Raw genomic sequence first — 12,490 nt, 5'->3', positions numbered from 1 at the left:
TCACTGTGAAATATTCATAAATCATAATGCTTAGCAAATGAAACTTGTAATAAATTCGATTACTAATTAACTGAGGGTTTCCAATCTTTCAGAACATCTTATTAAATATATTTCCAAGTTGTGACAATAATTTCCTTATATTTAAAAGTATAGTGAGCCTAATATAATTTAATCTCTGTTGGATAGTTTAGCCTTTTTTAAACATTAGTCTTTTTGTTTGTTTTTTAACTATTTAACTCTGTTATAAGTGGTGAAGATATATGAGACCAATCTCTGTATGTGTTTCTTTATAATCCTATAAAATAGTGTTTTCAAATTGTCCAGTTATGTTGTGCTAGTTTTCCAGAAAATCTTTCAATTCAAAAACAAAACTTGTGAGGTGGGATAAAATCACTTATAACACACCTTGTTTCCTAAAGAAATTGAACTGTAAAAATATCTATATATTGTGTTATTGTTTCAAAGGTATAACCAAGACTGTATCTGCTGCCTTACAGTATAGATGTGAAATTAATTTTCTTTGTAAAAGAAGCTGGTATCATTTCCACCAAACAACAACAGAAAATTTGTATCTGCTTCCACTTAAGCTCATTGCTTAAAGAGGACCTTCAACTATAGATTTGAAGGATTATACAAATAAAAAAGTTTTCTGGCCTATTCAAAGATCATCTGCAGTTTTTAAAAGACATAACGACTCACGGACACTTGAAAGAGAGAGAGCTTTGAGGGTTGTCATCAGTGTTTCTTTCTACTCACCCTGCTTCTTTCGTATTCTTTCCTTGAGGCAGCAAATAGCTGAGCATTAGATATGGCAATTCCACAAAATGGAAGATACATCTGCATAACCTGGGGGCAAAGAGAGTGTTAAGAACATTAAAACAGCACTGAACCAAATTTCACATTTCCTGCGTATACCTGATTGTGATACTTTCTTTTCAACCATAGAAATTGAGTAAGGAGCTGTTGATACTTTTATCTTAACTTCAGAAAGGGCATTTTTTTTTCAGAGTTACATGTAAGATGGTCTCAGTCAAACTTTAAGTAGGGACAGTACATCTATGAAGACACAAAGTGAAGCAATAGACTATGATGGTTGTGATACAGGAACTGTGCCTAAATTACCTTTGTATTCTTCTGTGAACAATGAAAAATGAAAGAATCTGATATAGATAGAATTTAAGCCAAGTGCCCACACTCAGATTTAGAGGTAGGCAGGATATATGTCCATTTCTTTGTACATATGTATCTGTAGCTGGACCCTAGAACTCTGTTAGCTACAGATTTAAGTGTGTCTGTTAGGATGGGCCCAGTAGGAACTTAGGGGCCAGAGGGCCTAATAGCCTCATGCAAAAGAGCTCAAATTGTGCCCACTACTCTGTTGACTTAACTGGACATGAATGCAAATTGGTTAGATGGTCCTACAGAAATCTGTTTGAGGAAAGGCTGCGGATCCTTTAAGAGAATACTTCTCCTATGGGGAGTAACAGCTAGATGTGATGGACCCATCCTAACAAAGGCTTTTTCATCACCAGGGGTCCAGTTCTAGGGATTTTCAGTACTTCCTGGCACTCTCATTCAAATTTAATTCCAGAACCTCTGATTGCCCCAAGTAAAAAACTTAAAGAATTATTTCCCTGAACTCTTCATACGGTAGGATATTGTGACACATGACATCTTTGGGACTTCTCCAACGCCAAAGGGACAAGGATATGTTTTATATCACATTCTCTCTCTCTGCCTCTCTGTCTCTTACACACACACACACACACACACACACACACACACGACACCACATACACCACATCGCACACTACACACCATACTATGGTGCCCTGGGAAGAGATACAGAGCAGTGGCAAAACAGAGCAGTTTGTGTGATGCCCAGAAGAGGGCAGTGCCGTGCTCACCGTTGGTGAGAGATAAAAACAGCAGGAGCAATTCTGCCCACGGGCACATGTGAGACACGTCTCGGAAACCCAGAACAGAATTACCTATGTGTAAGCTGATTTTGCCGAGGGCTTGAGGTGGACAAAAGATGAAGGGTGATTCACATTCTCTATAACTTCTTTCCTATTAAAATCTTGCTTTGATTACCTGGGAATATACAACTCTGACCTTGGGTCCCTCAAAATATTTCAGAATGCTGTAGAAGCTAATACCGTGACCATAGTCTTAAAGAAGAGAGAAGAGTGGGATTAGTATTAAATAGAGGTACAAAATTAATCATTTGATTTTTATAGATTTCTTTTCAGGATGAATTCCTTCACTAAATTTGATTCAAAGTAAACTCATATTTAATGAGGACCTGCTATATGCCAGACACTCTCAGCTCATTGCTTCATTTGAATTGCACGTCAGATCCTCATAGAACAACATTATGTACATTTTAGAGATCAGGAAACTCAGTAACTTGCTCAAACTCACATAGGAACTCAGGTTCACATTTAATTCTACAACTGATGATCACTCCTACAACACGCTGCCTTCTGGAACTAGATGGTATTTCTGTCACCCCCCTCGTTCCCCTTCTATACTACTCCCCCTCGGGCCTTAAGATGTTTGTCAATAAGTCATTATAAAGCTGTTGACATAAAGCTACCAGATATTTTGCCAGAATTTCCCTGCCTTTAGCCAAAACGGGGGCATTTTTAACATCACCTACACACACAGAAAGCACTTTCTTCATTGTTTTCTGTTGTGTTTTTTTGGTTGTTGTTGTTGTTGTTTGTTTGTTTGTTTTTCCTGCAGTGGAGACATTGACTATGATGGAAGTGGAGGGGAAGAGGAAATATGGATTACTTAATTGAAATCTCCCCTTCCATCCTTCCTTCTTTTCTTCCTTCCTTCCTTCCTTCCTTCCTTCCTTCCTTCCTTCCTTCCTTCCTTCCTTTATTTGCCTTCAGGGGCCAAGTTTAAGGTGTTGTTTTAGGCCAAGCAAGTAAGAAAAAGAGAATGACCAAATGAACATGCGAAACGTTTTCTCATATATCATAGGCTTGCTTCAATTCATTTGTAATCTCGATATTTATTGAACTCCAAGCATTGTATACAATTAAAAAGAATCTGAATTTTAAATCAGATAACCATTGTATTTTACTTAGCTGTTCTGTGAGAAAGTCAACAAGCCACTTAACTTCTCTGAACTTATTTCCTTATCTGTAAAATGCCTGGCTTTACTGGAAAATATTTCTGGTCCTAATATATGGTGATTCTGATAATTAGAAACATCAGTGAATTGTAATATTCTATTTGCTAGAGAAAACAAATAATTCAATAAGCATACTCACATCTTATTCAAGAAATAATCATTTATAATAGTAATTGATGTTGACAAAGTCCTTGGATATGATGTTAAGTATTTTATATGTACCATATTATTTGATCCTCAGAACTACGTATATTATAGCATTCATTCCATTTTTCAGATGAGAAAACTGAGGCTTTATGAACTTACCCAGAGTTGCTGGAGATAAATCTCCATGGATCTCTCATATTTCTGCACATCTTAGAAACAAAGGTACTGGCTCTATCTTTCAAGGATGTTTTAATAGTGAACAGCCTTGAAAAAAACATAATGTTTTCTTCCAGAGCAAAGACCAGAATCATTTATTATGCACTGTAATTAAGATAATATCACCTTCTGGAGCAGAGTTTAGGCAGCTTTACTGTCCATTATAAAAGATTTGGGTTCCCTACATTTGGGGTTCCTCTCCTGTAACATATGGCCTGTGTAATCTGTATGATACTGTTACTGAAGATTTTAGGTGCCAGAAGCACCTGTTCACATATCATAAAGACTATCGTTATCTTTTTTCATTTGTCCTATAGGTGTGTGTGTGTGTGTGTGTGTGTGTGTGTGTATATATATGAACTCCACAACATAGTAATGTAGTATCTGTAATTGTAAGGTAAGTGCCCCAGGAACAATTACTAAAATCTACATTACATTTCCTTACTCCCTTTTTTACTGAGCTGGTTACTATTGATTTCTTTTCTCATTCCATTGATTTTCCCTTCTATATACAACATTTCCTTTATTTTAGTGATTAAACTAGATTTTTATGTACATACTTAACAAAATCTATACAACGTCTTTAGCCTCCTTGCAAATAAGTTAAGGATCTCAGAATACTTTGACTCCCAACTGTTTTCCTGGTATACATGTTACTTTTTTTCTTGTTCTATCTTGTTTTGTTACTGAAAATTGGACTTTATTATTATTATTTAATGCTTATTTAGGTTACCAACATATTTTACAATTTTTCCTCTTCATTCCTTCAGCGTCTCCTTCCTTCCTTCTGGGGTAATTTTCTTTTCTTTACTTTTTGAAGACAATCCTTTAGACTATTCTTTAGCACTGGTGATAAATGGTTTGTTTTTGTTTTGTATAAAAACGTCTTTATTTTATGATCAATCTTAAAAAGTAATTTAACTGGGTATACAATTGTAGGTTGACAGCTATTTTCTCTGAGTACTTAGAAGATATTATTACCCTATCATGTGCAGTTCATGCTGCTAAAAAGTCAGCTGCCAATCTGTCTTTGTCTTTGGTTTGTTTTTTCTCTTTTTTTAGGACATCTTTATGTCTTTGGTGAACAATTTGTACTTTTCCAGCCTCAATCATAAGCTTAATAAATCATATAGAACTCTAATATGTATAATGACCAAAGATTACTATGGATGGAGACAATATGATACCTTCATGACACATTGCAAACTGAGAGAGGATATTTATTTACAAAGGGAATGATCTACCCTCTGTCATTCATTGGCACAACAATTTAACAGTCTGGGGCCAGATTCAACTCCATTATGAATATCCATATGACAATATAATCAGTAGAATTGCTAAATAAATGTGAAGGATAAGCAGACAAATACATTTTGAAAGGAGGGAGTTAGAAGAAGCTGAAGCAGTAGGAAAACAGAAGATAACAAAAACAAAATATTTTAATACCTGTTTTTCAGTCCCAGTGCAACAAATGTCTTAAATATATACATACATATATATATATATACATATATATATATGTATATATATATATATATAAATTCTACTACTCTATTCTACTATTTTTGAAGTCCCCCTCCTCCACACAAAAAATACTAATTTGGCTTTCACCACCTAGTTTTGGAATGCTAAAAAGTCTAAAAATCCTAATGACTAAGAAGCTAATGAGTCTGTACAGCCTTGTGCAGCACTTTTCAGCTTGAAAGCACTTTATGAACATTGGCTAATTAATCTTTATGACATCCCACTCAGAAAGGGAGTTAAACTGAAAATCATTAAACAGTGTGAAAAGTCACTTTAGCACTGGAAACTCATGAAAAGTATCACTAATAAGTATAGAATGTGAGCACTGGGACTTTCCATCAATGTCCTAAAGAAAGACAGTAGGTAACAAGCCTTTGCAAACTTACAGACCACAGAGAAAGGCTATTAAAGCCCCATGGTCTGGTCTGGTCCAATTATATATCATTAAAGACCACTGGAGGTCTATACTAGAGATTCTCAGTGAGGGGCCTGGGGCCATCTCCTTTATGGACCCCTTTCCTGAAGGCAAAATAGCTTGAAGGGCCACATCACTGTAAGCCATATTAATGGGTGAGAGAAGGTTTTCAAATTATGCAGCATCTCCTTCTGTGAAAACCCAAAGATTTGGTTCTCAAGTCTCTTCTGCCCTCAGGCGTTAACTATTAGGCAAAGCTTCACTGATTTGGGCCCCATTGATTTGAAACTAATGATGTTTTAAGAGAGTTTTAATTCAAATACTAAAAAAGCTCTTCAAGTAAAGTAATTTGGAAAATAAGGTTATCAAAATATGGAGTCACATTATTTTCACATAATGAAACATTTTCTACACCTTTTAGAAATAGAATATTAAAAATAGTAAAAAAAAGTGGGTTTGAAGTTTTCCAGTGACTTCAGAGGAATTTCCCAGTTCCAGGAGTATAGTTCGGTTCACCGCAATTTTGTTTCTATGCGAAGTCAGTAAAGACAGTAGGGTTTTATTTCAAAATCAGAATCATAAATGAATCTTGTCAGCTCACACCAAAGTATATACTCTTGACCAAAGCATGCCTTTTCCCATCAGTGTTGTGCCCTCTTTGAAGAAAACAGTCTCCAAAAAAATACACAGAGCCATAAAGTACCAAATTTCCTTTTTAAAAATATTGGTATGTAACAGACGATCCAATTACATACTTTCTGAAATTGTCCACTTTAAGAATTAACACTCTAAAGAGAATGGAGAGGGGGCGTTATTTACAAAAGATGAGGGACAGCAATACAGCGAATAAAGGAGGAGTAACTCATTCATCTTCCGTTTTCCTTTTTTAGGAGAGGGGGGATGTAGGTGTTTCTGCTTCTGCCCCTGGATATTAGAGCTGGAACCACAGAGGAATTGGAATGAACACACTTTCACTAGTCTCACCTCTCTCCTTGAAGCTAGTATTGGCTGAAATATCACCAAGAGGCCAAGCTTATCCAAAGATAGACAGTCTGAGTAAGGAGCCTTGCAAATACCAAATTGCCTTGCAACATCAATAACACTTTTTGTGACTTTTAAGAGGCTTAGGTCTGCTGAGCACTTGAATCATGCAGGTCCTGGTCAATAAACTTATTTCTATTTGGCCCCATCCCCAACCCTTGAGACTTTAGAAAAATAACCCTCTCATGTCCAGAAACAGTTCTAAATTCCCACCCTCTTATTCACAGACACACCATTGAAGTGAAAATCCTGAAAGAACCCAATTCAGGAGCCATGTTCTTTTTAAGATAATTTGTATTGTTTTTTCTCATCATAGATTTCAACAACAACAAAAAAGTACTCATATTTCTACCACTCGGGTAATCCCTGTTAACATTTTGGAGACTATCATACAAGTTCTCCCCTTTCTCTTTCTCTCTTCACATAAACTCTAACAGGCTAATCCTATACATAATATTTCATCTGCTTTTTTCTCTATTTATAACCAACTATCACTTATTATGACCAATTTCTGTGGATGTAAAATATTTCATTGTATATTTCAGAAAAAGAAAATTTATATTCAAAGAAAACAGCTTAGTGGTTGCCTGGGCTTGTGGTGGTAAAGAGATTAGAGCAGTCCACCCTTGCCCTCAGGGGGATACATTTCAAGATCCCCAGTGGATGCCTGAAACAGAGGACAGTACAAAACCTTATGTATACTATATTTTTTCTTATACATGCACATCTACAATAAAACTTAATTTATAAATTAATCACAGTAAGAGACTAACAGAAACAACTGATAATAAAATAGAACAAGTATAATAATATACTGTAGTAAAAGTTATGTGAATGTGGTCTCTCTGTCTTTCAAAATATCTTATTGCATGTACTTACCCTTTTTCTTGTGATGGTGTGAGATGATACAATGCCTACATGATGAGATGAAGAGAGGTGAATGACCCAGGCATTGTGACCTAGCATTAGGCTACTATAAGGGTGACTTGAACAGAAGCACGGTGTTACTGTGAGAATTGATCTGATAACAAAGATGGCTACTGAGTGACTAACAGGAAGACTATATATACTGTGTGGAAATACTGACAAAGGGATGATTCATGTCCAGCACAGGATGAAACAGGAGGGCAGGAGATTTCATCATGCTACTCAAAACAGTGCATGATTTACAGACATAGACGGAGACAACACATGGATGGTTGCCAGATGGGACGGGGTTGGAAGGTGAGTGAAAAAGGTGAAGGGATTAAATACAAATTGGTAGTTACAAAATAGTCATAGGGATGTAAAGAAAAGCATTGGAAATATAGTCAATAATATTCTAATAGCTATGCATGGTGCCAGGTGGTACTAGTCACTTCATAAATTATAGGCATGTCTACCCACTATGCTGTACACCTGTAACTAATATAAAAATATTAAATGTCAACTCTAATTGAAAAATAAAAAAGGTGCACTGTTTAAAACTTATGAATTGTTTATTTCTGAATTTTTCCATTTAATATTTTCAGACCACGGTTGATCATGGATAACTGAAACCATGGAAGGCAAAACCAAGGATAAGGGGAACTACTATACTACCTTAAGCTCAGCATTCCAAAATCAAGTTTGCCATCTCAGTCCTCCGCTCTTCCTGAAGAAAATGAGCTTCCTCCTCCAAAATGCCCTATATGTGCCATAAGAACCATTAAAGTTGTAATCACCCAGTTCCGAACCCTTGAAGCCATCTTTAATTACTATCCCTACATAGGCATGAGCAAGTCAGCAATTTATGAAGCCTCCATCCCCATACTCTTGTGCCAGCTTCTCTGGCACAGCACTCTCATCCCTCACCATCTCTGGATTATTGTAACAGTAGCCAAGATCCTCTCATACTTGCAATGTACCAAGAACTCACTAACCTTTGATTTCCTACCCAGAAAAGTCATAAATTTAAACAAATTGGTTGTCCATCTCACTGTGGCTTGTCATAATTAAGGAATTAAGAAATAATATACATGCCTTATACATACGAAAAACTAGTTTTTTTCAAACTACTTTTGTGTAAGCATTTTTACATCATATGCGGTATTTTAAAAAATCTCATTAGAAGCTCATCAGAAAGTATCTCCAATATTTAAGACTAAGGCTTGGTATTTTATAGATACATATGGAAGATATGTAATAATCTCAGGAAAATTACTGAGGAAATATAAAAGTGCTATTCAGAGAAACACATGAGACCCAGAGGGGATTCATTTACTTATATATCTTTTTTTCATTTTCCAAAAATAATTCATCATCAAAATGCAACACCAATGACATGTATAATAAACCATAGTGTTTTTTAATTTCCAGCAATATTCTCCAGTGGAGAAGAAACAGATAAGGCTATGAAAAACATGTGTAGAACATTAATATTTAACTAAATATGAATATTATAAATGACTATTATAAATGTAAAATCCTGAATCAAATCCATATGCTGTATCTATTCAACTAAAGCACAGAACTGGTACCTAGTAATTTCAGAATGTTCTCAATGGATAACCTTGAAGACAGAGAGAGCTTAAAGTCAGGCCTAACAATAAACAAAACTTTGTGAAGGGTTAATCATTATTACCAGAGTGGGGTATCAATCCAAAGAGGCAAGAGGAAGCTTCTATGTGCATCTTAATTCGGCAAGGCTTCCATTCTGTATCTTAGAACAGTCTAGCTAACAAAGTAGGAAGCTATCTTCAAAGCCAAAATGCTTTATTGCCCCATACACACTTTCCACTTTTCACCCGTTCACTCTGTCAGCAATATATAGTCTCATCACTTCCTTTACCTGCTGTTTCTTTTTTTCATTCCAATATTTATTTTAAGGGTTAAATTCCATACAGTGTAAGCAAAAAGAACAAAAATACAAACCCGAAGAAAGCAGAAGGAAGGAATTAGTAAAAATAAAGCTGAAAATAATAAACAGGAAATCAACTAGTAAAATTGATAAATTATTGTAGAAATGGCCCTTGCAGAGAAAAGCAGTAAGACAAATAAATCATTAACTAGTTTAATCAGAGGGAAAAAACTCACAAATATACTAAAACAGAAGTGATAAAGAAATTATAATCACAGCTACAGAAAATAATTAAAATAATTATAATAGATTTCTTTGTACAATCACAAGCGTATAAACTTGTGAATTTTAAAGAAATATCAATTGACAAAATTAAGTCAAGAAGAATGAGGAAATCTAAGTAAAACAATCATTACAAAAATAACAGAGAATTGTAACAAAATCAGTCTCAGACAAGGTGCCAGGTCTAAATGGTTTCATAGGCAAATTCTTTCAAACTTTCACAAGGAAGGTATCTCCTATGATATTCAAACTATTTCAGAATCCAGAGAAAGATAGAAAACCTTCAAGTATTTTTGAAGACATAATGATCCTGATAGTACAGCCTAATAAAAATAGCGCAAAAATTAAACCTAGAAAATAAGTCCCTTGTTAAAACAGATGATCAAGATCCTAAATAAAAATATTAGAAGATTGAATACATATAGTATATTAGGAAATTAAATGTATGGAAATATAAAAATAATGGAATGTGATCAAGAATTTCTATTCAGAATAAATTGATGGGTCAATGTTACAAAATCAATTATTACAAACTTTCATATTAACTTATAAAGGAAAAAAATATGATCTTAATATTCTAAAAAGTCATTTGATAAAATCCACTACCCACTGGCTATGAAATTTTTAATAAACTACAAAGGACAATAAAGATTTTTTGGAGAAAAATGGAGAAACAGGCCATGTTTGTAAATGAAAGGACTCAATACTAAAAATAGATAAATTATCCCTTAAAATTAATCTACAAATTTTATTCTAGAGAAAATTGGAATATCTTTAGAATTTGAAAAAAAAAGCAATTCTAAAATTCAAATGGAATGAAAATGTACAATAATAACCAATAACATTAAAAGAAACAAGAGAAATAAGAAGTGAGTAAGGTTATGATGATCAAAATAAAGCAGTACTGGGGACGTGATTGTCACACAACATCATGGAACAGAGTTCAGAACCAGTATATATAACAAGTAAGACAAAAGTAGCATTTCAAATCTATGGGAAAAGAACGGTTTAGTCAACAAATCATGTTAGGACAAATAGTTCATCATTTTGTGGGGAACAAACCCCTAACAATTAGAAAATCTTTTAAAAATATCCCAGAGAGATTAAAGATAAAGTTTTTAAAACAATTAAAAGTCATGGGGGAAATGTAAATATTTATATAGTCCTTAATTGTGAGAGTCCTTTCAAACCATAACACTAAATGTATATGAGTTTATGGAAAGTATATGAGTTTTTGGATATATTTGAAATTGAAAACATCCTTATCTTAAGGTATAAAATAATATTACTGTGTTTCCCCGAAAATAAGACCTAGCCAGACAATCAGCTTTAATGCATCTTTTGGAGCAAAAATTAATATAGGACCCAGTATTGTATTATATTATATTATATTATATTATATTATATTATATTATATTATATTATATTATATTACATTATATTACATTACATTACATTACATTACATTACATTACATTACATTACATTATACCTGGTCTTATATTATAGTAAAATAAGACCGGGTCTTATATTAATTTTTGCTGCAAAAGACGCATTAGAGCTTACTGTCCGGCTAGGTCTTATTTTCGGGGAAACACGGTAAAAAGCAAAACAAAATAGAAAAAATGATTCCCAATGTTTATAATAATTGTCAATACTCTAAATAGGAAAGGAATGATCTCAAATCAATCAGATAAAAATCCTCATAAAAATGAGGGGAGCTGACTATGGGTGGTGAACACACAGTGTGATTTATGGATGATGTGATACAGAATTGCACACCTGAAATCTATGTAATTTTACTAACAATTGTCACCCCAATAAATTAAAAAAAAATAAAAAAAAAATCCTCATAAAAATGATCAAAAGATATAAACAGGCAATTCATAGAAGAAGAACTACACATAACTAAAAAAATGAAAAAATGTTCAAAGAACATTAATTATCAAAGAAATATAAATTAAAATAATAACGAGTTACCACATCTCCTAGTATACTGACAAATATTACAATTAGAACTAATACTCAGGGCTCCTAATAATGTGGGGGAATAGGCATTACTTGAGGGAGATTAATTGGTGCAGCATTTTCGAAGAACAGTTTTGCAAAATGCATTGAGTGCCTTTAAAAGGTACAGACCTTTTGTCCTTACAATTCCATTCTGAGAAATGTATTTTAAGAAAATGATCAGATAGGTTTACTCAAATGTTCTCATGTCTTACCAGGAGCAAATTCAGTTTTATAAGGCCTGAAATTTATACATTCAGGAAAGGAGATCTTTAAGGAAAAAAAAATTAATTATCAAAACAAATATTCATTTAGAATAAGAAGAGATCATCATACATTACAAATTTTAAAAAGTTGACAAATACCACAAACATCACAACATCCAGAAAAATAGCATATTTATATTAATTTTCCTAAATTTTTGACAGCATGCTTTTTGATCAACTCTACATGTGATAACAATGTTAAATATTATTTTTCTGTAGACCTACAGAAAAATAAAATATTTTAATATTTATTATTATATTACATTAATAAAAAATAATATTTTATTTTTCTGTAGGCATAGAGAAAAATAATTCAGTGTTCTCTTGTGTGGTCAATCAAAATTTGTTTTATATTATTGATGGTTTGCAGAATACATACAACTTCACCCAGAGACATATTTCCTATCTGCAGTACTAGTACACATTTGTATCCTACAAATGCAGGAATTCTAATAAATTATATTTTGCATAATTTCCCCCTAAGAGTAAAAAAGAAAAGTGTGTTTATCACTGCATATATGCCACATTACTGAGCATGCACCTGACAGGAGAGAACTTCAGCTGTGACTAGGCATCTATAAAGAACAGATTTTACACATCTAATGATTGGAAGAATTTACCATAGA

The 12,490-nt window shown here is 33.6% G+C and overlaps 1 protein-coding gene across 1 annotated transcript in view; it reads right to left on the bottom strand.

The window, feature by feature from the left end:
• Positions 1 to 12,490, bottom strand: part of PDE11A (phosphodiesterase 11A) — a 319,917-nt gene that overhangs the window by 200,934 nt on the left and 106,493 nt on the right. Inside the window, exon 3 of the mRNA XM_033111416.1 lies at positions 757 to 846. Within this exon, the coding sequence (XP_032967307.1) occupies positions 757 to 846 (90 nt within the window). The remainder of the gene's footprint in view (positions 1 to 756; positions 847 to 12,490) is intronic.

This window comes from Rhinolophus ferrumequinum, chromosome 8, assembly GCF_004115265.2.
Source record: "Rhinolophus ferrumequinum isolate MPI-CBG mRhiFer1 chromosome 8, mRhiFer1_v1.p, whole genome shotgun sequence".
Lineage (NCBI taxonomy): Eukaryota > Metazoa > Chordata > Mammalia > Chiroptera > Rhinolophidae > Rhinolophus > Rhinolophus ferrumequinum.
The sequence above is the reverse complement of the archived record's forward strand: the minus strand, read 5'-3'. Positions and strand labels throughout refer to the sequence as shown.